Genomic DNA, 27,346 nt, shown 5'->3' with positions numbered 1-27,346 from the left:
ATACCCCAGACCCCTACCACAGAAGAGGTATGCGTAACGCATACTGAATGTCACCTGGTTTAGCACTGAAAGACATAACCCGAGCATGTCTTCTCCTCCCAGCTTTAAAAGAAAAGCAGGATTTATCTCTCAAGTAGAAGACCAGTTGACTTTCAGCATCTTGCCAGGGTTATCTATGTGGGTTTGAATGGCAAAGTAGTTTAGTGTGAGCTTACTCAGAGTGACATGAGTCAATTAAATACACTCACATTCAGGAATTTCCAGATTTAAAGGAGGAGAGAAACTAAAGTAAAGGAGTGGTGTGTCATCAAAACATGAATGGATGAATTTCTTAATTATACACTGCCATGAGAAATGTTGCTAGTATACGTGTGTTGTCAGTCAAACGTGTAATTGATATACGGTATTGTACATTTGGCTACAAGGCAGAGTTTTGTAATGGTGTTGAAGGTTACCTAATGTTTCCATGGATTTATAGGTAGAAAAAAATAAGAGAGCAAAGGGTCTGAACTAGAGGTCGACCGATTATGATTTTTCAACGCCGATACTGATTATTGGAGGACCAAAAAAGCCTATACCGATTAATCTGCCGATTAAAAAAAAATATTTGTAAAAATGACAATTACAACAATACTGAATGAACACTTATTTTAACTTAATATAATACATATAAAATAAAATAAATTTAGCCTCAAGTAAATAATGAAACATGTTCAATTTGGTTTAAATAAAAACAAAGTGACGGAGAAGAAAGTAATAAAAAAGTGCAATATGTGCCATGTAAGAAAGCTAACATATTAGTTCCTTGCTCAGAACATGAGAACATATGAAAGCTGGTGGTTCCTTTTAACATGAGTCTTCAATATTCCCAGGTAGAAGTTTTAGGTTGTAGTTATTATAGGAATTATAGGACAAATATCATCAACCATGTGTAGTTAACTAGTGATTATGATTGTTTTTTATAAGATAAGTTTAATGCTACCTAGCAACTTACCTTGGCTTACTGCATTCGCGTAACAGGCAGTCTCCTTGTGGAGTGCAACGAGAGAGAGGCAGGTTGTTGTTGTGCTGGACTAGTTAACTGTAAGGTTGCAAGATTGGATCCCCCGAGCCGACAAGGTGAAAATCTGTTGTTCTGCCCCTGAACGAGGCAGTTAACCCACCATTCCTAGGCCGTGATTGAAAATAAGAATGTGTTCTTAACTGACTTGCCTAGTTAAATAAAGGTATACAAAAATATATATTAAAATAATTTTAAAAATCTGCAAATCGGCGCCCCAAAAATACCGATTTGTTATGAAAACTTGAAATCGGCCATAATTAATTGGCCATTCCGATGAATTGGTCGACCTCTAGTCTGAACAGACTAAGAACAAGATGTGGTTTGTGTCCTGAAGAACAGTCAAACTGAAAACCCGCAACAAATACCTTGTTTTTTGTTGTTGCCTTTTAGTTTTGGTCTTTCAGTAATTCAAGACACAAACCACGAAGGGTCTTGTTCTTAGCCAGGTACTTTGTTTAGGGGTGACTGGGATGAGTAATAGTTGAACGTTGTGTCGTGTGAAGACTTATAATATAGGTCCCCAGGAAGTTGTAAAACTGGCCTAATACAGTGATTATAAGCAATTGACCCACAAGACACCATCCCTCATCTATCTATTGGCACATTTACAATGGATAAGGGACTGTTTCTGTCCAACTATATCGCAACCCTAAATAAATGGGGGTAAAATAGACACTGAATGAAATTAGGGAATTTAGACAGTTCTTATTCGTTTGCTATTAGGACATAAAATATGGCATGGGACGCAAACTCCTCTTGACATCACCCCGTAGCACTCACTTCTGTCAACATGAAGTGCTTTGAGAGACGAGTCAAGGACACCTCTACCTTACCTGTCACCCTAGACCCACTTCAATTTGCTTACCGCCCGTGCATATGAATTACTTAAAAATCATACAATGTGATTTTCTGGATTTCTGTTTTAGATTCCGTCGCTCACAGTTGAAGTGTACCTATGATAACAATTACAGACCTCTACATGCTTTGTAAGTTGGAAAACCTGCAAAATCGGCAGTGTATCAAATACTTGTTCTCTCTCCCCCCTGGACATAGACTTGAAATCACTGGCCACTTTAATAAATGGAACACTAGTCACTTTAAAATTGTTTACGTATCTTACATTACTCATCTCATATGTATATACTGTATTCTATACTATTCTACGGTATCTTAGTCTACGCCGCTCTGACATTGCTCATCCATATACATTCTTAATTCCATTCCTTACTTAGATTTGTGTGTATTGGGTATATGTTGTGAAATTGTTAGAAATTACTTGTTCGATATTACTGCACTGTCGGAGCTAGAATCACAAGCATTTTGCTACACCCACAATAACATCTGCTAAACACGTGTATGTGACCCATACAATTTGATTTGACATCGACTTTTGCGATTTCGAAACATCTGTCAAACAATAATTTCCATGCGAAGTGTCCCTTTAAGTGTCTCTCCACTTTCTGTGTCTCTTCATCTCAGCCTACCTTCCTCTTAGCAATACTTTCCTTGACTAATCGGAACCTCTGTAACAGGGCCTGTTTCCTCCATCCGCCTGTCCAGTTAATCTGAGCGGATGGGTGTTCCGTATTCCCACTGTCACGTATTTCCCTCCCAGATAATAGATGAGAGAATAGGCGAGGCTAATGGGAAAGGCATGATTGGGATACGGAGGAGGGTCAGGGTCCCAAATCTCCCACTCTCCGGATCCAAGGGCGTAATGAGGTACAGCGTGCTGCTCCTTATATCAGATACGGCGATGATTGAAATCATCTGTCCTGTATCAAATAAAGTACATTCTCCCTTGGCCCTTCTACTTTGAGTGCATGTGTGTGTACACTGTGCTCACTTGTGTGTGTGTGTGCGTACATGTGTGTCTTTCCCTCGCTCTCCCTGAGATAATGAGGCTCACTGTACGACCCACAGGAGGGGAATTAAACCCCTGTAAATGCCACATTGATAACTTGCTCCACTGAAAGGGGGTCCTGTCATTCAGCAATAAATACAATCTCAGTGTACACGTTGGCATGTGTTGAATGTGCCAGGGCAATTTGGAAGTACCCGAATGCAGTGACAGGAACTGGTTGAGAGTGCGGCTCAATGATGCTCAGATAGGCTACAGTCCATTCATTTTCTCTCTCTCTCTCTCTCTCGCGCGCTCTGTCTGCCATGTGCAGGGCAGGATGTCTGCTGTACTGTACAACACTAGAGTATTTAGTATTGGTGGGCTGCCAGAGGCAAGGGATTGTGGCTTTAGGACTTGGAGGGCACTCTCAACACTGAGGTTGAGGTGGCCACTCTGGTCCTCTTCCTTACGAAACATATACCACATTGTGTGTGTGTGTGTGTGTGTGTGTGTGTGTGTGTGTGTGTGTGTGTGTGTGTAACAGAGAGAGAGAATGTGGTGGAGGGGTCATTGGTGTGTGTGCTGTCTAGTGTTTAGATAAGTGAATGGTGAGGGATAATGTCTTCTGCAGCACTTAGCATTATTAGCCATTATACCAGGGTACTGTAACTACAAGGAAGTAACCAGTGTGATATGAAAAACACAAAAAGATGTGTGTAAAGTGGTAAGGCCTGTAGGAAAGAATAGCTTTGTAGCTGTAATGTTGGTCGATCAGGTTTTGATGTCTGCATTTAGGACTTGATGTACTGTACAATGTGTCAGTCTACTGTCTACTCAGTTTCATACCAAGTGCTTACTGTACTTGTACAGAAGTGATTTTGTGCAGAATACAGATGTTTTCCAGTGGTGTAAAGTACTTAAAAATACTTTAAAGTACTACTTAGTTTTTGGGGGTATCTCTACTTTTCTATTTATATTTCACTACATATTCATAAAGAGAATACTCCATCCATTTTCCTTGACACCCAAAAGTACTCGTTACATTTGGAATGCTAAGCAGGATATGAAAGTGGTCCAAGTAGCCTAGTGGTTGGAGCGTTGGACTAGTAACCGAGAAGTTGCAAGATCGTATCCCTGAGCTGACAAGGTACACACACATCTGTCGTTCTGCCCCTGAACAAGGCAGTTAACCCGCTGTTCCTAGGCTGTCATTGAAAATAAGAATGTGTTCTTAACTGACTTGCCTTGTTAAATAAAGGTAACATAAAAAAGAATTCCCGCACTTATCAACAGATCATCCCTACTGCCTCTGATCTGGCAGACTCACTAAGCACACATGCTTCATTTGTAAGTAATGTTGGAGCGTAACTCTGGCTATCCGTAAATTAAGAAAATAAGAAAATGATTTAGTCTGGTTAGCTTAATATAATGCACCTGAATTTAACATTATTTTTACTTTTACTTTTACTTTTGAGACTTAAGTACATTTTAAACCAAATATAGACTTTTACTCAGTTAGTATTTTAGGCATTTTCTATGAAGGTTTCTTTACTTTTACTCAAGTATGACAATTGGGTCCTTTTTCACCACTGCTTTTCCCCAATTCAACACTTGAGCAGCACACCTCAGACACAAAATAAACTCTCACTCACTGATGGCCATGGCTCAATGGGAAAATTCCATTGTTAGATATTCCTCCTCCCCATAAAGTGAACTTTCCCCTCTGTGGGGCGCCTATAAACTGCTGAGAGAAGAACAGGTTTGTCTGTGAGGATGGGATGCCTGCTGAATGGCGGAATCTAGTAATCCACAGGCCCAAGAATGCACCCAGACAGGAAATGATGTCACCGTTCAGCAGCCCTGTGTGTGTGTGTGTTCTTTCCAGTATAGACAGGCCACCTGGCTTTTGATTGGGCACATAACCATGGTTACCCTTCTAAGCAAGCCTGATTACTGTCTGTGGGATTCGCCATGGTTACACTACTTCTTTTTATATGATGTGGTTCCAATGCATGGCTCAAGCTCTCCTCTCCTTCCCTGGTTGTGTTTTTCTCCTTTTTTCCTTCTTTCCCTCTCACAAATTTCAGAAAATGAACACATACTTGCACACTGTCATTTCCCCCGCGTACCTTCTTTTTCACACGGCCTCAGTCACACACCCAACTCTTTTACTCCCTCTATACAATCTTACAAACTGTTATAATCCTCTCTCCCCCTCTCGCTTGTTCTCTGTTTGTGCCTGCAATCTCTCTCGCTCTCTCGCCCTTCTCTCTTTGGCTCTTCTCTCTCACAATAGCCCTATTCCCATTGCGAGATATGAAGAAGAGTCTGTGGAGTGGAGTGGTGAAAGAGATTCCCCCCACCACTCTGGGACCTGTGGTGCCACCTCTGAAATCATCATACATTGTTACAACATATCCTATTTGTATGATCTACATTTGACATGTTTTTGGTGGGGATGGGCTTCCAATAGTTTTACGTGGCTCAGTGTAGCCGGCAGCTACTGTGGCAATTTCAGAATGTAACAGACTGTTACTGCAATTTCAGGTAAAAACTCAATAAAACAAGTCTTGAATGTTTGGAAAATGTCAACATTTCAGCTATTTCAAAAACATTGCTCTGCTGTGACCATTTATACTGTAGGGGTGTTGGCTCAACGAGACAATTCTGTTCACAGTGCCCTGCTCCAAAGCAAACTCCGGAGGTAGTGACCGATGCCTAGCAAGTATGCAAGTTTACATTTGAGTAATATGTGCAGTTGACGGTATTTCTAGGAAAAGTGTAGTAAGTGTGAAGAGGCTCTGTGTTTGGATAAAGCTAAAGGGTGTGATTGTGAGTGCTCTGCCGGTCGTCGGCCCCTCCGCTCTGCCTCCCTGTGTCTGTGGAAAGTCTGACATGAGCAGATAGAACGGGGAGAGTAGGTGGAAGGGGGAGAAGGAGAGAGCCATCAAGAGGCGTGATGGCTGCACAGTAGGGCTGCACCGGCCAGGAAACTCCCTGTGAACAACAAGACATGACCACTTTCCAGAGAACCAAGTGAGGAGCGACAGGAGCTTAGTCAGGAGTCAACTCTGTTGTCAACCTCAGTCTGACAAGAAGCAACTCCAGTCTGTTAGTCAGAAGTCAACTCCAGTCTGTTAGTCAGGGGTCAAAACCCACTAGTGTTCCAGGAATGCCCCTGGTTCACCCGGAGAAGATTGACCCCAAGAGACACATGTAAGAATTGGTGTGTTGTGATGAGCTTCTGTTAGTTGTCATAGACGAAGTGGAGTTTTTATAATACCATTGCAACCGTTGCTACACACAGGAAAAACAAGTGTCACCTAAAAGGGTTCTTTAGCTGTCCCCATAGGAGAACCCTTTGAAGAACCCTTGTTGGTTCCAAGTAGAACTGTTTTGGGTTCCATGTAGAACACAGGGTTCTACATGGAACCAAAAAAGGTTGTCCTATGGGGACAGCCAAAGAACCCGCTTGGAACCCTTTTTTCTAAGAGTGTATGTTTCTCCAGCATCTTCGTTTACCAGCTACTGCCCGTGCACACACAGACTTATTCAGAAAACGCTAACTCTACCTTTTGAGGAAAGTCTACCTACTATTGGTACTATACATTATTTTTTTTATAGTACCCAAAATTGTATGTTTACATGCACACTGATAATTCAATATTAAACTGATTATGGCAGTAGGCCGAGAATGTAAATAGTCATGTAAACACCTCACATAGCTAATCTTCATCGGCATACGGTCAAAATCAAAGTAAGCTCATGCCGATTAAAATTCCTGGTTTTCGAAACAATCGTTCAAATTATTAGGAGATATAAACAGTTTAAATGGTGTTCCAGTGGTGTATTTGATCTGCACCTGTGCCACACCGGCAGCACAAGTCTCCCTGTTTTGTGCAAATTAAGTGAGTTTAGAAAAACTGAAAGTATGCATCTTAGAAATCGTTTTCACACAGAAACTTTATATGTCCGATCTCAGAATCAAATAGGCTTCACAAAAATAACATGGTCACTGTGGTAGAATGTTTATTTTGATTAGGCGATTTTCTGCATTAACAAACGTTTTTTGATTTCAGACCATGCCCATGTAAACAGGATTATTAGGGAAATTGTTCTTCTTAAAAAGCACGTAAACATTTTAAACAAATTATTAGATTAATCTGACTATCCACAATAATTCAATTATTCTGTGCATGTATCTGTGCTCTGTGACTTCCATATATATCTGTGATTTAATTTGACCATGGGAAAAATAAAAGAGCTATTGCGTAAAAATGATGTGTTCGATTAAACTGAGCCCTGTGTGCGAGGTATGGGGGTCGGAGGGAGGGTGGTTGGATAAGGCGGGGTACAAGAGAGCCAAAACTAGGCCGCTCATTTACATGGGAAGGTTCGCGTTACGTCCGAGGCGGTTCGTGGTGGTGTCGCATGTCAGCCCAGTCAAAGAGCCCAGCTTTAAGAATGTGGGTCATTTGAAGTACAGGGACTAAAGCGTGTTGTTCGGCCGTGAATAGGGCCTTCTCACAATGACACGATGAAAAGGTGTGTGAACAAACACCCGTGCCCGGGGGACACGCTAAAGACCTCTGCCCTGTTATTATCTAGCACATGAATGGATTTACTGGGATGATGGGAATCAATCTGTTATCGGCAGCAACGTGCTAGCTTTAGCTATAAGATATCTTATCTCCTTACTAGGGAGGATCATGGTCGTCCAAGACAATAGGTTTAACCAATATGACATTTTGAATAGGTTGAAATGGTTTGGATGAGCTTTGAACTCTCATAAGCGTCTGTTTGACTATGCGGGGAAAAAAATATTGGTGCAAGGAGACGGAAGCAACATTGTGACAAATGCAATCTGTTTTTAACTCCCTTCATGTCTTTAACCCTTGGATCTTCTCTGAACACCAGAACAGTGATGCCACCTGGCTATTCAACATTGCCAGAATCCTACTTCAACTGTACTGAATGACTCATGCACTCCGCACTCCACACCTTAATTTAAGACCAGTACATGGTGTAAACCTGTATACTAGGGCTGACCCCAATTCTTCAACTGGTCGACTGTTTGGTCGTTAGGCAGTTGGTCGACTGAGATTATTTTAATTGAGCTGTAACAAATATACAGTTGAAGTCGGAAGTTTACATACACTTAGGTTGGAGTCATTAAAATAAATTTTTCAACCACTCCACACATTACTTGTTAACAAACTATAGTTTTGGCAAGTGTTTACAGACAGATTATTCCACTTATAATTCACTGTTTCAAAATTCCAGTGGGTCAGAAGTTGACTGGAAAATTCCAAAAAGATATGGAAGTGGGCTAATTGACATCATTTGAGTCAATTGGAGGTGTACCTGTGGCTGTATTTCAAGGCCTACCTTCAAACTCAGTGCGTCTTTGCTTGACATCATGGGAAAATCAAAAGAAATCAGCCAATCAACCTCAGAAAAAAAATTGTAGACCTCCACAAGTCTGGTGCATCCATGGGAGCAATTTCCAAACTCCTGAAGGTACCACGTTCATCTGTACAAACAATAGTACGCAAGTATAAAAACAATGGGACCGCACAGCCATCATACCGCTCAGGAAGGAGACGCATTCTGTCTCCTAGAGATTAACGTACTGTGGTGCGAAAAGTGCAAATCAATCCTAGAACAACAGCAAAGGACCTTGTGAAGATGCTGGAGGAAACTGGTACAAAAGTATCCATATCCACAGTAAAACGAGTCCTATATTGACATAACCTGAAAGGCCGCTCAGCAAGGAAGAAGCCACTGCTCCAAAACCGGCATAAAAAAGCCAGAATACGGTTTGCAACTGCACATGGGGACATAGATCGTACTTTTTTGAGAAATGTCCTCTGGTCTGATGAAACAAAAATAGAACTGTTTGGCCATAATGACCATCGTTATGTTTGGAGGAAAAGGGGGGAGGCTTGCAAGCCAAAGAACACCATCCCAACCGTGGAGCACGGGGGCGACAGCATCATGTTGTGGGGGTGCTTTGCTGCAGGAGGGACTGGTGCACTTCACAAAATAGATGACATCATGAGGGTGGAAAATTATGTGGATATATTGAAGCAACATCTCAAGACATCAGTTAAAGTTAAAGCTTGGTCGCAAATGGGTCTTCCAAATGGACAATGACCCCAAGCATACTTCCAAAGTTGTGGCAAAATGGATTAAGGACAACAAAGTCAAGGTATTGGAGTGGCCATCACAAAGCCCTGACCTCAATCCCATTGAAAATGTGTGGGCAGAACTGAAAAAAGCGTGTGCGAGCAAGGAGGCCAAACCTGACTCAGTTACACCAGCTCTGTCAGGAGGAATGGATTAAAATTCACCCAGCTTGTGGAAGGCTACCCAAAATGTTTGACCCAAGTTAAACAATTTAAAGGCAATGCTACCAAATACTAATAGAGTATGTAAATGTCTGACCCACAGGGAATGTGATGAAAGAAATAAAAGCTGAAACAAATCATTCTCTCTACTATTATTCTGACATTTCACATTCTTAAAATAAAGTGGTGATCCTAACTGACCTGAGACAGGGAATTTTTACTAGGATTAAATGTCAGGAATTGTGAAAAACTGAATTGAAATGTATTTGGCTAAGGTGTATGTAAACTTCTGACTTCAACTGTATATACACATTTGCGCTCATCTCAGTAAATTAATCCATTGCGGAGGCCTAGACTAAAAGCCATTGTATGCTTGATCCGAAAATGTGGATCGGAGGCAGAGGCATACAGAGGCTCCTCCCAAATTTTATAAACATAATTTCTAATCTACAATGTTTGTTATATTGGTTACGGTAATTTCTGTTAATACATTCAGTATTATAATTCCAGTCTTCCCATTATCATTGTTGGAGTGGACATGTTGTTTTGCAGAGTGCACAACCTATGCTACACTTGTGAGACATAAGTTTTGGTTTATGTAATTCTATTAATGAGTTTTGGCAATTTTGCCATTGTCTTTTATTTGGAGGACTCCTGTCAATGTTGAGTAAGGATGTGCATGTATAGAAGTAGACCTATAGGCTACCTAGCCTGCGCGCAAATGTAAGTATATAATTGTGCCCATTTGGGGATCTGATAGTATTTCTGATTGGTTTAACGCACCACCACTAATGACTTGTGGAGCTTCTCAAAGTAAGGTTTTCTTTACCTCAAACTGCAAGAAAATATCTGTTTTTACATTCATTGGGAATTAAAATATCTCCTCAATGTTTTTGAAAAACCTTTCCAGCTCTCTTCCTTTCGATAACCACTCGGGGTGAAAGGGAAAAATGTCATGCCCCGATCCAGTGGAAACGTCATAAAATAGGCCTACCTTATTACTTCTTATCAGTACTTGACTTGGACATAAATAGGTTCCGGTACTCATTTTGGGTGCTGGTGCTGTTAATATTTAGGTGCAGGAGCTCAAGCAGTAGAATATTTGAGGTGCCGGTACTCAGCTCCAGTGAGCTTCTGCCTAAGTCAAGCACCGCTTCTTATTCCTTGCACAAATAGCCTACAGCTGTGTCTGTCCCGAGGTCACTGGGTGGAAAACTCTTGAGGGCCCAGAATATTTTATACAATGTTGCAAGTTCGCTAGGCAAGCTTTGGCTGTACCCAATATAATAGTTGAGACAATGTTTCAAGTTCATTGCAGACAGGCCATGTGTAGCCAATGTGATTTATAGGATATTTATTTTTATCAGGATATTTTCTACCTGAAGGCTGCAGTGTTTTTATTTGTTGGCATTATGTAGGCTATTTTTGCACAGTTGGCAATGGCAATAGAAGTAACATTTTGGATAGAATTTTGATTAACCACATGACAATGGTTTTGAGATATTCTAAATTAAATTAAACTTTTTTCACGAAAATGTGCATTTGAAAACCATAACTGACACGCAGATCGGTAGAAATGGTAAGATAAATTGGAATTCCACATGAGAAAGGTTGCCGACTCCTGGTGTAGCCTATTACTGCCAACTTCAGGAGAGTAATGGCAGAATCTGCGAAAGCCAGCAGGAGAGGGAGGAGTAGTTGGGTCAGGTATCTAGATCTCTGGCGGTGTCTTGAGGCATTTGTCTTATTTCATCAAACTGTAGCTTAAAGCATTAGATAAGCTCAATGCATATAGTTGATTTAATTAAAACACATAGGGTGTGTCTATATATGGAAAAATACAAGTTTAAAAATGTAGACCAATCGATTGGTTGAAAGAACAGAAGACTTCGGTCGCCCACGATTTTCTGTTGTCAGGGACAGCCCTACTGTGTACATACACATGTTATGTTGTTCTGTCTCTGTTTTCTAACTCCGGCTGGCTCTCCTAATTGGCTTTCCTGTACAGATGTTCAGATCAGATAGTTCAAACAAGGTTTCTTACGAGAACATATACAGTCCTCTCTCCTCCCGCTCTCTGAATGTGGGTGGGTGGGTGAGTGTGAACCTGGCAATGTGAACCCCTCCCTCCCTCCTGTTCTCTCTCTCTTTCTCTCTCTCTCACTTTCTCTCTCTCACTTTCTCTCTCACTTTCTCTCTCTCTCTTGCTGCACTGGCAATCACCTCTTTCCAGGCCATCATTGTAAATAAGAATGTGTTCTTAATTGACTTACCTGGTTAAATAAATCAATTCAATTCTCCCCTGTCTCCCCCCTCCATCTCTTATCCACCTCTTTCTCCCACAATCCCCTTCTCTCTCCCTCTCTTGTCTAGGTGGTGGTGTTCCTGCTGTGCTCTTGGCTGGTGTGCTGTGGGGCAGAGCTGAATGGTGTGGTGGCGACCCAGTGGTCCGGCGATGACAGGAACCGGACGCTGCAACACAAAAACTGTGTGGAGAACCAGCAGTACCTCCACCAGGGCCTCTGCTGTCTCAACTGCCAGGCTGGTAAGGAGAACCCAGTCCCAAAACCTGATCTAGAACCCAAATGAGAATGTTGGTCTTATACACTGCCAGGCTATCAGTCAAGGCCAGACGAATCTGAGTTTCTAAAACCTGAGCCCGGAACCAGAACTAGAACCACCCCTTATGAACAGAACCTAGAACCCAATATAGAACCGGTCCTTATGATAAATTATAAGCAGGCATTCCAGAGAGAAGGTAACTCGGACTGGGTTTACAGCTCTTTAACATGGTTCCTATTAGAGTCTGTGCCTTAGGACAGGGTCTTATAGAGTCAGAGTAATGCCAAATATGTGAGGATAGCAAAGCAGAACCCATGCCCAAGCTAGCAGCTGGGAACCCAATCCATGCTTTTTAACTAAACCCAGTAGTAAACATTCAAGGAGTAGGGTTTGTTTTAAAAGTGGAAGTAGTCCCTTTAAAACTGAACCACTGCCTTACTGCTGCCAGCTCTGTGGAATGAGCCAAGGACATTATATTCTTGCTATTGCTAGGAAGCTATTGCTAACAAGCTATTACTATTGCTAGCATTAGCAAGCTAGCGAATACTTTTCTGATTAGATGACCTGTTTTGACCTTTTGGGTCAGTCAGATAAGAACAGGCAGACAGACAGATAGAGAAAGAAAGAGACAGGCCTAGGTGTAGAGATACACCCACAGTTGAAATATGTGCACTAGTAAATTAGCTGCAATGAGATAGCATTTTGTCGCTAACTGCGCTGCCTCTATCTGTAGCTAGTTAGTCAGAAATGCCAATTGCCTTTTCAAGCTTTCCTCTGTATATTTCTCACGCTCCCTCATTCCCTCTTTCACTCTCTTTCCCTCTGAACACATGATAGATAATAAGGTGCCTAAAGCATTGCATGCATGAACAGAGCACAAAAAATGCAAATGTTACATTACAACCAAGAAAGTAGACACAAAACCACTACGTAGTATTTAGTTTACATATGCCATGCCAGTTAGCAAACACACACACACACACACACACACACACACACACACACACACACACACACACACACACACACACACACACACACACACACACACACTACCATCTCAACACACACATACATAAACACACCACCCTCTGTGTAACTCGAAGAAATGCTACAGGCTAAATGTGTCCTAAATGTGGTTAAAGGTTAAATAAAACAATTAAAAAGGCGATATCAGAGTATTTGTATTTGTGTACATTTTTTATTGATTGATTGGTTTATTGGTCGACAGGTACATTCATGCTGAGGGCGTGCGACCGGGACATGGAGCAAGGGACGTGCATGCCCTGCGAACATGGCTTGTCCTACACAGAACACTCCAACGGGATGAACCGCTGCCTGCCCTGCACCCACTGTCGCATGGGTAATGGAGTCCTCTGACTTTTATTTGTAGTCCTGTAACTGTTGTTTGTTGTTTTACCTTTTATCTGCCCTCTTTAGCTGTCCTTAAAGGATTGTGTCGTTGTAAGAAGAGACTCTCCATTTCACATGAAGTTAGCTATTTCTGGTCAATCAAGCAGAGTGACCCTCTCTTTTGTCTGTTGCCAATTCATAAACTATTAACCAAGGTAGACAACCATTCCAGAAGTCTTTTCATGGAGCATTGGGCAATCACAGTTTAACTTGATAGACTTTTGTTCCAGAGAGGGCAGAATAATACATTGTGGCTTTCTCCCTGTATGGTAATATGATCCAGTGGTATTACATGGCATATGTGGGTGGGTCTTTGTTGTTTTGTTTCACACACACTGAAAGCAGATTGTTTGTTACCTGTCTCAGGAGAGTCATGTGTGTGGTTGCGTTACCTTGCACAGCAGTTGGATGTGGTTGTGTTGTATTGTCTCCCACACCGTGTGTCTTTGTGCCAAATGAAAGGCCTGACCCAAAGAAAAGAGACTATGGCGACTACTGTTACAGGAGATTGACATGTTTTGTTCTTCCCCACTGGGCAAAAACTAGTTGAAGCAACGTTGTTTCCATGTTATTTCAACGCTAAAAATCAATGTGATGGTGTGGAAAACTAATTGGATTTGCAAAAAGTAATCAACGTAAGGGCATTTAGTCATTTTTCCACTCAACTTTTAACCTAAATCCAATCACGTGGAATTTGTCTGTCGATTTCATGTTGAATTCACGTTAGTTGACAACTCAACAATATGTAAATCAAAACTAGACGTGAACTAACGTCTTTGTCCAGTGGCTAGTCACTGAGGTGTTGAGAAAGAGCATTATTATGTGAGTGCATCAGTGCATACACACATCAGAGTCCACACTGTGTAAACAGACAATTTTTTGTCTTAAAACTCTCGCTCAAAAGCACAATTGTATTAAGTTGTGGTGTAAAAAATGATGTTTCAGAAGGCTTTCATCAAATAGTCTCTCACGCCGTATACAGAGAGAGCATCTAAGAAAAGACCGATTTAAATCAAACTAAGAAAATTTATCCTCCAGCTACTATATCATCTTGTTAGTCTTTTTCTTTAGCCAGCTATATTACAAAGTTACTTTCTGCAGGATTACTTAGAATTCTTTTTTTTATTATTCACATGTTGTGAAATTGTTTTTTATGGTTCTTGTTGGGTCATTGTTTTAAAAGATTTTATGAGCGCACTATGATCTTTTGAGTAACGCAGTCAATTTAGTGCCTATTTTTGACCTTGGCATCGGTTTAGTTTATCGGTTTAGTTTATTGGTCCGACTCATGTAAAACAGTACCCTAAATACCTGGTGTTTAGTTAAATGCCTGATAAGGATATTGCAAGGTAATTAAATAAGAGTAACTTAGTGATATATAGTGCCTTCGGCCCACCACAGGACATCCAGGCCCTACCCTAACGACGCAGGGCCAATTGTGCACCCACCCCATGGGTCTCCCGGTTGCGGCCGGCTGCAACAGAGCCTGGACTCAAACCCAGAATCTCTAGTGGCACAACTAGCACTACGATGCAGTGCCTTAGACCACTTTGCCACTCTTTGCCATTACTTTGTTGAAGCACCTTTGGCAGTGATTATGGCCTCGAGTTTTCTTGGGTATGACGCGACAAGCTTGGCATACCTGTATTTGGGGAGTTTCTCCCATTCTTCTCTGCAGATCCTCAAGCTCTGTCAGGTTGGATGGAGAGCGTTGCTGCATAGCTATTTTCAGAGATGTTCAATCGTTCACGTCGGGGCTCTGGCTGGGCCACTCAAGGACATTCAGAGACTTGTTCCAAAGCCACTCCTACGTTGTCTTGGCTGTGTGCTTAGGGTCGCTGTCCTGTTGGAAGGTTGAACCGTCACCCCAGTCTGAGGTCCTGAGCGCTCTGGAGCAGGTTTTCATCAAGGATCTCTCTGTACTTTGCTCTGTTCATCTTTGCTTTGATCCTGACTAGTCTCCCAGTCCTTGCAGCAGAAAAACATCCCCGCAGCATGATGCTGCCACCACCATGCTTCACCGTAGGGATGGTGCCAGGTTTCCTCCAGACTTGACTCTTGGCATTGGCATTCAGGCCAGAGAGTCCTGTTTCTCATGGTCTGGAGGAAGAATCCTGTTTCTCATGGTCACTCCATGCAGGCTGTCGTGTGCATTTTACTGAGGAGTGGCTTCCGTCTTGCCACTCTATCATAAAGGCCTGATTGCAGCAGTCCACCAGAGACGGCTGTCGTTCTGGAAGGTTCTCCCATCTCCACAGAGGATCTCTGGAGCTCTGTCAGAGTGACCATTGGGTTCTTGGTCACCTCCCTGACCAAGGCCCTTCTCCCCCGATTGCTCAGTTTGGCAGGGCGGCCAGCTCTAGGAAGAGTCTTGGTGGTTCCAAACTTCTTCCATTTAAGAATGATGGAGGCCACTGTGTTCTTGGAAACCTTCAATGCTACAGAAGTTTTTTGGTACCCTTCCCCAGATCTGTACCTCGACACAATCCTGTCTCTGAGCTCTATGGACAATTCCTTCATCCTCATGGCTTGGTTTTTGCTCTGACGTGCACTGTCAACTGTGAGACCTTCTATAGACAGGTGTGTGCATTTCCAAATCATGTCCAATCAATTGAATTTACAACCGATGTACTCCAATAAAGTTGTAAAAACATCTCAAGGATGATTATTAGAAACAGGATGCACCTGAGCTCAATTTCGAGTCTCATAGCAAAGGGTCTGAATACTTATGTAAATAAGGTATTTATTGATTTTTTAATACAAATTAAAAACCTGTTTTTGCTTTTTCATTATGGGGTATTGTGTTTAGATTGCTGAGGACATTGTTTTATTTAATCCATTTAAAAATAAGGCTGTAACGTAACAAGATGTGGAAAAAGTCAAGGGATCTGAATACTTTCCGAAGGCACTGTATACCAGCTGAAAATAAACTGCTACCTGTATTATTGAATGTAGAATATATTAGTACTCTCTCCCTCTCTCCCTTCACAGACCAGAGCCAGACAGTGCCCTGTACCAGTACAGCAGACACCCAGTGCCAGTGTCAAGCGGGCACCTTCTGTGTGCCAGAGCAGGCCTGTGAGGTCTGCAAGAGATGTGCCAAGTGAGTGCCAGCTTAAACATTTACACCCAGGCCTCTAAATAAAAACAAATCAAAGTTAGGCACACAACATAACATTTAGGACCACATGAAAGTGTACAAAATTGATTGAGATACAGGTTATATTGGGCCTATAAGAATTCCAGCTACTTTTGAAGCACGTTTTAGAAGCGAATATGTAATGAATACGTCTGTAAAGACGTGTTTATTATAAAGCTGTTGATACAAATACCTGTCATAGAAATTACAGTCATTTTTGGAATACTGTGTACACACTGTTTCTTTAATATAGTCAAGCTAGTGAGTGAGTGAAGACATGCAAGAGATCTGTCAGAAGCTTCTTTCTGTTCCCCATAATGTTTGGATATGCTGGTAAATTACCAGATTGTTAGCTACCTAGCTAATGAGGTATCATGACTGAACAAGGTGTAAACAAATGGTTAATGTTTCCGTGAGTAGTTTTAGAACGGTTTATGAATGAAATATCGGCCTCCTAAAGCGTGATGGAAGAAAAAAAACGTAGTGCTGGTAATATGGGTAGAACTTTTGAACGGTTTGGGCTAGGAAACAAGAAGTTTTCTCAGGCTGGGCGGCGAAACCATATTTTACTATACACTGAGTGTACAAAACATTAGCAACATTTTCCTACTATTGCGTTACATCCCCTTTTGCCCTCAGAACAGCCTCATTTGTCGGGGCATGAACTCGAATAGCTGTCGGAAGGGATGCTGGCTCCAATGCTTGCCACAGTTGTGTCAAGTTGGCTGGATGTCCTTTGGGTGGTGGATCATTCTTGATACACACAGGTAACTGTTGAGTGTGAAAAACCCAGCAGCGTTGCCGTTCTTGAGACACTCAAACTGATGCACCTGGCACTTACTACCATACCCCGTACAAAGGCTTTTGTCTTGCCCATTCAACTTCTGAATGGCACACATACACAATCCATGTCTCAATTGTCTCAAGGCTTAAACATCCTTCTTTAACCTGTCTTCTCCCCTTCATTTACACTAATTGAAGTGGATTTAACAGGTGACATTAATAAGGGATCATAGCTTTCGCCCGGATTCACCTGGTCAGTCGATGTCACAGAAAGAGCAGTGTTTTGTACACTCAGTGTATTGCCCTTACGAAAAAAGATTGCTGTTAGAGTGCTGTGTAACTGCTGTCTGCTGAAAATACTGCGTCCAAAATAACACGTTTCTTGCAGTATAACTTCAGAAACAGTGCAGTATCACTTCAGTTTAGAGGTTGACCGATTATGATTATTCAATGCCGATACCGATGATTGGAGGACCCAAAAAATAATGTATATGTATATATATATTTGTGATAATGACGATTACAACACTGAGTGAACAATGAACACTTTTATTTTAACTTAACCTCACTAGGGTAGGGGGCAGCATTCGGAATTTTGGATGAAAAGCCAAGAAGCTAGGATATGCATATAATTGGTAGATTTGGATAGAAAACACTCTAAAGTTTCCAAAACTGTTAAAATAATGCCTGTGAATATAACAGAACTGATATGGCAGGTGAAAACCTGAGGAAAATCCATCAATGAAGTGCTTTTATTTTGAAATTGTGTTTTTCCATTGAAATTCGATTGTTTTTGTCATAAATAATCATTCATATTTCAATCTGAGGATTGATTATAAATATCATTTGACATGTTTCAACAAACCTTTATGGTACTTTTTTTGATTTTTTGTCTGTCTGTTGTTCCAATGGGTTACTGAACAAAACGCACCAACAAAACGGATGTTTTTGAATATAAAGAGGCACTTGATCGAACAAAACAAACATTTATTGTGTAATATGGAGTCTTGGGAGTGCAATCATATGAAGATCATCAAAGGTAAGTGATACATTTGAATGCTATTTCTGACTTTTGTTACTCCTCTTATTTCTGCTAACTGTTTGTAATGATTTGTCTACTGGGCGCTGTTCTCAGATAATTGCATGGTTTGCTTTCGCCGTAAGGCCTTTTTGAAATCTGACACAGCGGTTGGATCAACAAGAAGTTTATCTTTAAGCTGGTGTATAACATTTGTATCTTTTATGTATGTTTATTATGAGAATTCCTGTTTTGTTGAGTTTCACGCTCTGCAATTTCACCGGATGTTGTTTGACAGTGTTTTACTGAACAAAACATGCTGGCAAAACGGAGGTTTTTGGATATAAAGAGGGACTAAATCGAACAAAACAAACATTTATTGGGTAACTGGGAGTTTTGTGAGTGTAACCATATGAAGATCATCAAAGGTAAGTTATTAATTGTATCGCTATTTCTGACTTTTGTTACTCGTCTACTTGGCTGGTTACTGTTTGTAATTATTTGTCTGCTGGGCGCTGTTCTCAGATAATCGCTTGGTTTGCTTCCACCGTAAAGTCATTTTGAAATCTGACACCGTGGTTGGATTAACAAGAAGTTAATCTTTAAAAGATGTATACGTATGTTTCATGAATTTTTATAATTAGTATTTCTGTTTTAAATAAATAATAAAACTTGTTCAATTTGGTTTAAATAATGCAAAAACAAAGTGTTGGAGAAGAAAGTGAAAGTGCAATATGTCCCATGTAAAAAAAGTTCACGTTTAAGTTCCTTGCTCAGAACATGAGAACAAATGAAAGCTGGTGGTTCCTTTTAACATGAGTCTTCAATATTCCCAGTTAAGAAGTTTTAGGTTGTAGTTATTATATTATATTATTACTATATTATTGCTAGCCTAATCTTGGGAGTTTATAGGCTTGAAGTCATAAACAGCGCTGCGCATCAAGCATTGCTAAGAGCTGCTGACAAACGCAGGAAAGTGCTGTTTGAATGAATGCTTACGAGCCTGCTGCTGCCTACCACCTCTCAGTCAGACTGCGCTATCAAATATCAAATCATAGACTTAATTATAATATAATAAACACATGGAAATACAAGCCTTAGGTCATTTAATATGGTCAAATCTGGAAACTATCATTTTGAAAACAAAACGTTTATTCTTTCAGTGAAATACGGAACCGCTCCGTATTTTATCCAATGGGTGGCAACCCTAAGTCTAAATATTGCTGTTACATTACAACCTTCAATGTTATGTCATAATTATGTAAAATTCTGGCAACTTAATTTCGGTCTTTGTTAGGAAGAAATGGTCTTCACACAGTTCGCAACGAGCCAGGCGGCCCAAACTGCTGCATATACCCTACCCTGACTCTGCTTGCAGTGAGCACAAGAGAAGGGACACAATTTCCCTAGTTAATATTGCCTGCTAACATGAATTTCTTTTAACTAAATATGCAGGTTTAAAAATATATACTTGTGTATTGATTTTAAGAAAGGCATTGATGTTTATGCGAATGCGCTTTTGGTAAATCATCACCCGTTTGGCAAAGTTGAAGTAGGCTGTGATTCGATGATAAATTAACAGGCACCGCATTGATTATATGCAACACAGGACAAGCTAGTTAAACTAGTAATATCATCAACCATGTGTAGTTAACTAGTGATTATGTTAAGATTGATTGTTTTGTATAAGATAAGTTTACTGCTAGCTCGCAACTTACCGTGGCTCCTTGCGATGCTGCGCTCGCGTAACAGGTGGTCAGCCTGCCACGCAGTCTCCTCGTGGATTGCAATTTAATTTGCCATAATCGGCGTCCAAAAAAAACTTGAAATCGGCCCAGATTAATCAGTCAACCTTTACTTCAGTTATTCTGCAATTACTGCATTCAAAATACCACAGTCGACTGCAATTACAAAACTGCTATCTTTTTTTGTAAGGGTGATGATTTTTTTATTTTTTAACCTTTATTTAACTAGGCAAGTCAGTTAAGAACAAATTCTGTGGGTTAACTGCCTGTTCAGGGGCAGAACGACAGATTTGTACCTTGTCAGCTCGGGGGATTTGAACTTGCAACCTTTCGTTTACTAGTCAAACGCTCTAACCACTAGGCTACCCTGCCGCCCCATGATGTATGAACCGGTTGATATTTTTTGACTTTACTTTACATAACGGTATTTAAATGTCTGGTTTGTTTAATATTATATACAGTGGGGCAAAAAAGTATTTAGTCAGCCACCAATTGTGCAAGTTCTCCCACGTAAAAAGATGAGAGAGGCCTGTAATTTTCATCATAGGTACACTTCAACTATGACAGACAAAATTAGAAAAAAAATCCAGAAAATCACATTGTAGGATTTTTAATGAATTTATTTGCAAATTATGGTGGAAAATAAGTATTTGCACAATTGGTGGCTGACTAAATACTTTTTTGCCCCACTGTAGATGTAGTAACTGGGTGATGAAACTCTAAATAGTACTAGACTGGTAACAGTTGAGAACTGCTAATTATTTTACGAGAGCTTCGGGTTTAGCACATGTACTTTTCTTTCTATGAATATTGCCTTTGAGGCAGCACTGGCACACTAGAAATCAGTCCCTTGTGGCTAAAGTAGGAACTGCCATTGAATCCATTGAAAATACATGGTTATAGATGAGAATAATAAATAATAAAAAGGAAGAAAAAAGTGACTAATAGAGGCATACAAATAGAGGCATCAAGCATTCAAGTTTGATTGAACAGTATAAAAAACAGAGAGAAAACCACTTACAATGTATTTGTTGTCCACCCTAGGATCATGCACTACTCATTAAGCATATTTAGAGCTTGTATTATTCAAAAACATAAAATACTGTCAAATAGCATCATCCCGTAAAAAATGAGAAAAATATTGTGATATGATATCTAGCCATATCGCCCAGACATATATTCTCTGCAGTATAGTAATGGTGCAATCATGACGGTCACGAATCTGCGCTCGCTTTTTTCTCTAGGGCACTTGGAAATAGTGGTACAGCGACAAATAAAAATTCCAGGTCGCACAGAAAGATATTTAGGAGCATATACAACCACAATTGTCACAATTAAGAGCCCTGTTTACACCTCCAGACCCCAGTCCAGAGATCACACCACTAGGCATATCTGTTGGTGCTGTATAGCCAACTTCTATGGTCATTGGCATGACCATAGGAGTTGGCAAGACCACACAAACAGATCTGAGATCAGCACTGTCATATTTGAACTAATTCTCTACTGAAGTAACACTAACCCCATCAAAGAATAAAATACTAATTCCTCTATCTCTCTTCTTGTCTTCCCAGGTGTAAAGCGGGGGAGGAGGAGGTGAAGAAATGCACCCCCATCTCCAACACTGCGTGTAGGAAACGAGACATCTCCACTACCCTCCACCCGATTGCCATCCCCACCCCCGCCCCCATCTCTGCAGAGACCATAGGTAGGTCTACATAAGCAGTGGTGGAAAAAGGATTCAAAGCCATACTTGAGTTTGAAGTAAAGATACCTAAATAGAAAATGAAATACTAAAGTATTTCATTTTAAATATACTTAAGTATCAAACGTAAAAGTATGAATCATTTCAAATTCCTAATATTATGCAAACCAGACAGCACAAATTGTATTTATTTCTTATTTACGGATAGTCAGGGGCACACTCCAACACTAAGAAATTAATTTACAAATGAAGCATTTGTGTTTAGTGAGTCCGCCAGATTAGAGGCAGTAGGGATGCCCAGGTATGTTCTCTTGATAAGTGGATGAATTGGACCGTTTTCCTGTCAAAATGTAACAAGTACTTTTGGGTGTTAGGGAAAATATATGCAGTAAAAAGTACATTATTTTCTTTAGTAATGTATTGAAGTAAAAGTAAAAGTTGTCAAAAATATAAATAGTCAAGTAAAGTACAGATACCCCAAAAAACTACTTAAGTAGTACTTTAAAGTAGTAGTTTACTCCACTGTACATAAGTCTTTATCGCTCTGTTTTATAGGCTCTGAATCATTTTTATTGAGGACCAATCAAATAAAGAGAATGAACAGCATACAATTGATGTCATATGCTCATCATGATGAGACATGATTCTAAATCGGTGGTATTCAAACTCGGGGTTGCGACCACTAGTGGAGTCTCGGGGGAATTGCAGTGGGGTCGCCCCAAACATATTTGTATTATTTTATGTACACCAAATTAAGAGTACATATTATTGTATGGGATAATATGCAAACGTTTTTGAGAAAGATAATTTGAAAAATACAATTATATTGAGACAATGTATTTATTGTTTTCTTTCCATTTTGATAAAAGAGATAAAAATGCAATGAATTGAAGGTCATTTGTTGATTTAAAAATCTGAATATACAGATTTAAAGTTGTGTCATTAGATTTGGGGTCGCAAGAAATTCTTGTTGAAAAAATGGGGTCCCCAGAATTCTGGCAGAAAAAATGGGGTCCCCGCTGAAAATGTTTGAATACCAATGTTCTAAATGGTTGTTTCCTCATTTCCCCTTCCCAAAAGTTACGCCATTGGTCATTCTGCTCTTGCTCTTCCTCCTCTTCATCGGGATTGGTGTGTGGCTTTGGATCAAGAGGCCATGTACATTTCGGCCAGGTGAGTAACTAAAATAAATGTTCCTTGCCACTCCTGTGTATTGAAATACATATTGATTCAAAATATTGTAGATTGGTTCTCTAATAGTTCTCTTTGTGTTTTAGTTTGTCTCTCAGGTTCAGACAGTCGCTGTGACTCCAGTGACATTGTGAAGATTGCCATTGTAAGTTTTCCCATCTCTATCCCTTTATGCTATTGGGGTTATGTTATATATCGTCAGTGTAGATCAATATATGTCTGTTGGATTGATATGAATCTCTGGTGGTGAATTTTTTTAATTTGTCGTCTCAGAGTGTACTTTGATCTGCTAAGTGAACTTCCATGCTTCACACTTGCTCTCCATGCCGTCTCCTTATCTCCCTCACCACCTCTCTCTCTCTCTCTCTCTCTCTCTCTGTCTTGTCCTCTCTTTCTCTCTCTCGCGTGCTCTATCTCTCTCTTACTCCCTCTCTTTATTTATCTCTCCCTCAGGGTGAGAGTGGACCCACAGCAGAGGAGAGACAGAACAGCCAGAATGCTGGCCTGGAGGGGGAGGAGGGGGAGGAGGTCCGTCCCGAGTCACGTCCCCTGCTGCAGGAGACCCAGGGCGGCCTGATCAAGGCCTCCCCTCCCCTGGGATTGGGGGAGGACGAGGACCGGGGTCTGGGTGACAGCCTGCCCAACACCACCAGCTCCTCCCAGACCAGCCTGTCGGCCCTGCCCACCGCCGGGGCAGCCTCGTCGGGCAGCTCCCCCCGACACAGCCCCTCCGCCCAGAGACTGCAGCCCACAGCCAGGGTGAGTGAGGCAGGGGTGATGGTTGGGGGTTGTGAGGTAGGAGAGCTTGAGGGATATGGGGGCAGAGGAGGTTAGACGAGGACCAGAGCCAGAGAGGGGGGAATGTAGGGGATACAGTTATAGCAGGAGGGGGGGACAGAGGGCAGGGACCCTGGGGCTAGGTTTGGCCTAGGACACAAAACCACACAAACCCTACGTGCACCAGATCATGTGAGCACAACTTCAGTTCTAGAGGGCAGAGACTGGAGTTGTGCATTCCTGCAACAGACACGTCCTAAGAAGTGGAATAACATTATCAAAGTTTTCAGTATTTTAACCAAGGCAGACTTTCATAATACTAATACTGTTTGACATATTTCTAAACGGATAACAGATTTGTCCCTGGTGGCCCCTGGTGGTCTTAGAAGGGCTGTGGTTAACTCTTGTTTTTCCTTCTGTTGCGTTTCAGGATGATCCTCTGCAGAAGAGACTGGTGTCCCTGATAGGTAAGAGACCCCACACAGAGCTGGAGGGTGGGCCGGGTCCTAGTAGGGAGGGGTTCCACATACACACCATAAACAACACATTCATGGGGTCTGTTTAGAAGAGAGAATTTTTACTGAACGGTCAGATAGAAATCTATTGGGTAGAACAAATACTGTGTGATTGTCAAGTAAATAGGGTGTACTAGTTTACATTTCTATATGCACGTTTTGGAGCGTTTCACCTCACTGAATACACCCCATAGAGATGGAATACCGTTGAGTTAAAGTCAGGCCTCAGAAAATCAAAACAATCATGAATTTGATCCATTATTTAATTATGAATTTTATATGTGGTCCTTTCATCCTACGATTTTAATTTGATGAATAGAGACTCCTATAAGGTATTTAACTAGTAGAGTGTGTGCTACTGAACTATATTAGTATGTAGTCAATGTAGCTTGGCTTTGTTTGTTTCGCTCCCTGAAGTAAATTCTGTGTGTCTAGCGCTTATTTACTAACGGCTCCACGTTTCGTTTAAACCTCGTTACCTTGTGTTCAGTGGTTGATTGCTTTATGAGTTAACTCTCCGGCACTATAAGGTTAGCAACAATTTACAATTTGGACCCTAACAAGGAGCTCTATTGTAAGGCTGAGAAAATGGACAAAATGTGACAGGGGAAGCACACTGCCTGAACAGACCCCTACAGATTTTTAAAAAAAAAAGTTTTTTATTTAACCTTTATTTAACTAGGCAAGTTAGTTAAGAACAAATTCTTATTTACAATGACAGCCTACCCCGGCCAAACCCAGACAACGCTGGGCCAATTGTGCACCGCCCTATGGGACTACCAATCACAGCTGGTTATGATACAGCCTGGATTTGAACAAGTGTGTCTGTAGTGACGCCTCTAGCGCTAAGATGCAGTGTCTTAGACCACTGTGCCACTCAGGACCCCAATACACAAATGTACAGATAAAAAGGACAACTAACATTCCACAAACATAGACCCAAAACTAGACATGACATTGGCTGGGACCAAACTTCAACATAAAGAAAAAAGACGAATAAAGACAAAACCACCAATTTACATACATTTCAACAAACATTATTGACCGCCACAGATTCTTAAATAGATAATAGTTGATGCGGAGCACCATTAAATCAGTGCAGGACTGTACATGTTTGTCTATAGAAAGCTCTCTTATTGTTGTTTTTGCTGCTTACCTTTTTTTAAATGTATTATTTAAAGTGCAATAATAATTAAAAGGAAATATCATGATAAAGAGTTATGTTTTCTAAGACAATGGGTGGGAGTTTTTTTCCTGATGACTGGTTCAGGAAAAAAGTTTGAACTTTAGTTAGTGTCTATAACTAGAGCCCATATTTTCTTGGTGGTCAGGAAAAGAGGAAAAACTCCCCTATTTCTGATATCAGCAACAATGAACCAAGGTACCATTTCTCCTTTCTCTCCCCAGGGGATGAGACGTCCCTGAAGAAGAGCTTTGACCTCTTCGATGAGTGCCTGGACGTGCGGATCCACAACAAGTTTTTTCGCTACATCGGCGTCCATGACAACCACATCAAGATGGCGGAGAGTGCCCCCCCTAGCGACAAGGTGTATGACCTGCTGAAGAACTGGATGCAGAAGGAGGGCCTGAAAGCGGACATCAACTCCCTGCTCCAGGCCCTTCTCAGTCTGGACCAGAGGCGCTCCGCTGAGAGCATTGCCTTCGCTGCCATCCAGAAGGGCTACTACAAACATGCAGACATGCCCTGACACCCCCAGCCCACTGGGGGGCGCTGCCTCAGAGACATGTGTGGATTGAGATTAAATAAAAAAACATTGATGAAAGACAACGTCAACTCTTATCGGCCTAATTGGCCTGATGTATTCTGCCTATATGCCTGTGCCTCTAAAACAACACCAATGGAGGAGTTGGAGATAAACAATGTTGTCTTTTGAATATCTGCCAATATGGTCTGGTGTATTTGTCCTAAAGGCCCGTGCTTTCTAAAACAAAATATAAAAAAACAAAATGGAGGATTTGGGGATAAACCTTGTTTTCTTTTGAAGATAGCACTATCGGCCTGGTGTGTCCGGTCTTCATGGTGTTCTAAAACAAAAACATAAAATGGTAGAAGAGTTGGATGTTGTTGATGGATGTTGATGTTTTCCAGTGGGTGGATCTGGAGCTCAGCTTTGACCTCCATGATTTTACGCCCCACCCCTTCTCTCTGAGCGACTGACATGGCTTATAGGCCAATTCCGAACCCTGAGACAGGGACATACACTGGTTTGTAGGAGTGGCATTAGCTTGCGCGTTCCTATGCCCAGGCGTTGCTGACGCCTGCCAGATATTACAATGCCTGGATAGGTATTTTAAGTATCGGCAAATCACAAGATATGTTATACCAATCTATCAGTCGATGACACAGTTGATGGCGTGGCACGCAACCGTTGGTTGGTGCATGTAACGTCTGAGCAAGGGAACGCAACCACTATGTCACTGATACTGCGTCTACTTGATGCACTGGCCTCTGGCACGTGTAGGGTTTAGAGATACAGGTAACAAATGCCCATATTAGGCAGAAGGTTATATGTTTGAAGTACAGGTAGAAGAGATAGGCCATTTAAGCATAATGCTGTTAAAAATTACAGTAAAATACAGACCATATTGTATTATGTTAGTTTAAAATGCAGGTTGGTATGAGTCATGACCATATTAGAAGTATTTTAGCCAAAGTTAGATATGGTCCATTTTAATATTTGCATATTTGGGTGTAAATATGTGTTATACGGTAGTCCATTACTGTTACTGTTTTGTTTTTTGAAGTTTCAGAATTCGTTTATGATTTAAAACGTGCCATAGGCTCATTTAAAGTGTATAAGTGCAGGCAAGGGCGAAGATTATTATTTTTTTTAAATGCATAAGTGACTAAACTGAATGTTTTATAGACTGCGTTTTTAGTTATTTCGTTTTTCATTGTTGATGCGTTCTCACACAGCACTTGTTGGAAGGAGTTTCCGTAACTATTTCTTTTGTTAGTCAAATGTTTCTCAAACATTTCCCACAAACACTCAGAGCCCTCAAGGTTTCATAGCTGTTTTATTTATTGACATATTTATTTTAAACGGATGATAATTACGTTTCATTATTTATTAAATTACCAACACAGCAACCCTGGAAAACTAAATAGGGCAGTAATGTGTTGCTACGTTATCATGACTACATTTATCTAGAGGGCAACATGACTGAGATCAAATAGACAGACAGGAGTGGCTGACCTGCATTTGGGGTTCATCCTGTCCTGC

General features: G+C 41.0%; 1 protein-coding gene across 1 annotated transcript in view; it reads left to right on the top strand.

Moving 5' to 3' along the window:
• LOC139388059 (tumor necrosis factor receptor superfamily member 10B-like) overlaps nucleotides 1-26,070 on the top strand; it is a 31,647-nt gene extending 5,577 nt beyond the window's left edge. The window contains exons 2-10 of the mRNA XM_071134574.1: nucleotides 11,630-11,801; nucleotides 13,050-13,181; nucleotides 16,223-16,334; nucleotides 21,488-21,621; nucleotides 22,699-22,791; nucleotides 22,896-22,954; nucleotides 23,263-23,568; nucleotides 24,017-24,053; nucleotides 25,509-26,070. Coding sequence (XP_070990675.1) covers nucleotides 11,630-11,801; nucleotides 13,050-13,181; nucleotides 16,223-16,334; nucleotides 21,488-21,621; nucleotides 22,699-22,791; nucleotides 22,896-22,954; nucleotides 23,263-23,568; nucleotides 24,017-24,053; nucleotides 25,509-25,810 — 1,347 coding nt within the window. The 3' untranslated portion in view covers nucleotides 25,811-26,070. The remainder of the gene's footprint in view (nucleotides 1-11,629; nucleotides 11,802-13,049; nucleotides 13,182-16,222; nucleotides 16,335-21,487; nucleotides 21,622-22,698; nucleotides 22,792-22,895; nucleotides 22,955-23,262; nucleotides 23,569-24,016; nucleotides 24,054-25,508) is intronic.
• Nucleotides 26,071-27,346: the final 1,276 nt, after the last annotated feature.

The sequence above is a fragment of the Oncorhynchus clarkii genome, chromosome 29 (assembly GCF_045791955.1).
Source record: "Oncorhynchus clarkii lewisi isolate Uvic-CL-2024 chromosome 29, UVic_Ocla_1.0, whole genome shotgun sequence".
Classification (NCBI taxonomy): domain Eukaryota; kingdom Metazoa; phylum Chordata; class Actinopteri; order Salmoniformes; family Salmonidae; genus Oncorhynchus; species Oncorhynchus clarkii.
Note: the sequence above shows the minus strand (reverse complement) of the source record. Positions and strands in the feature narration are given on the sequence as shown.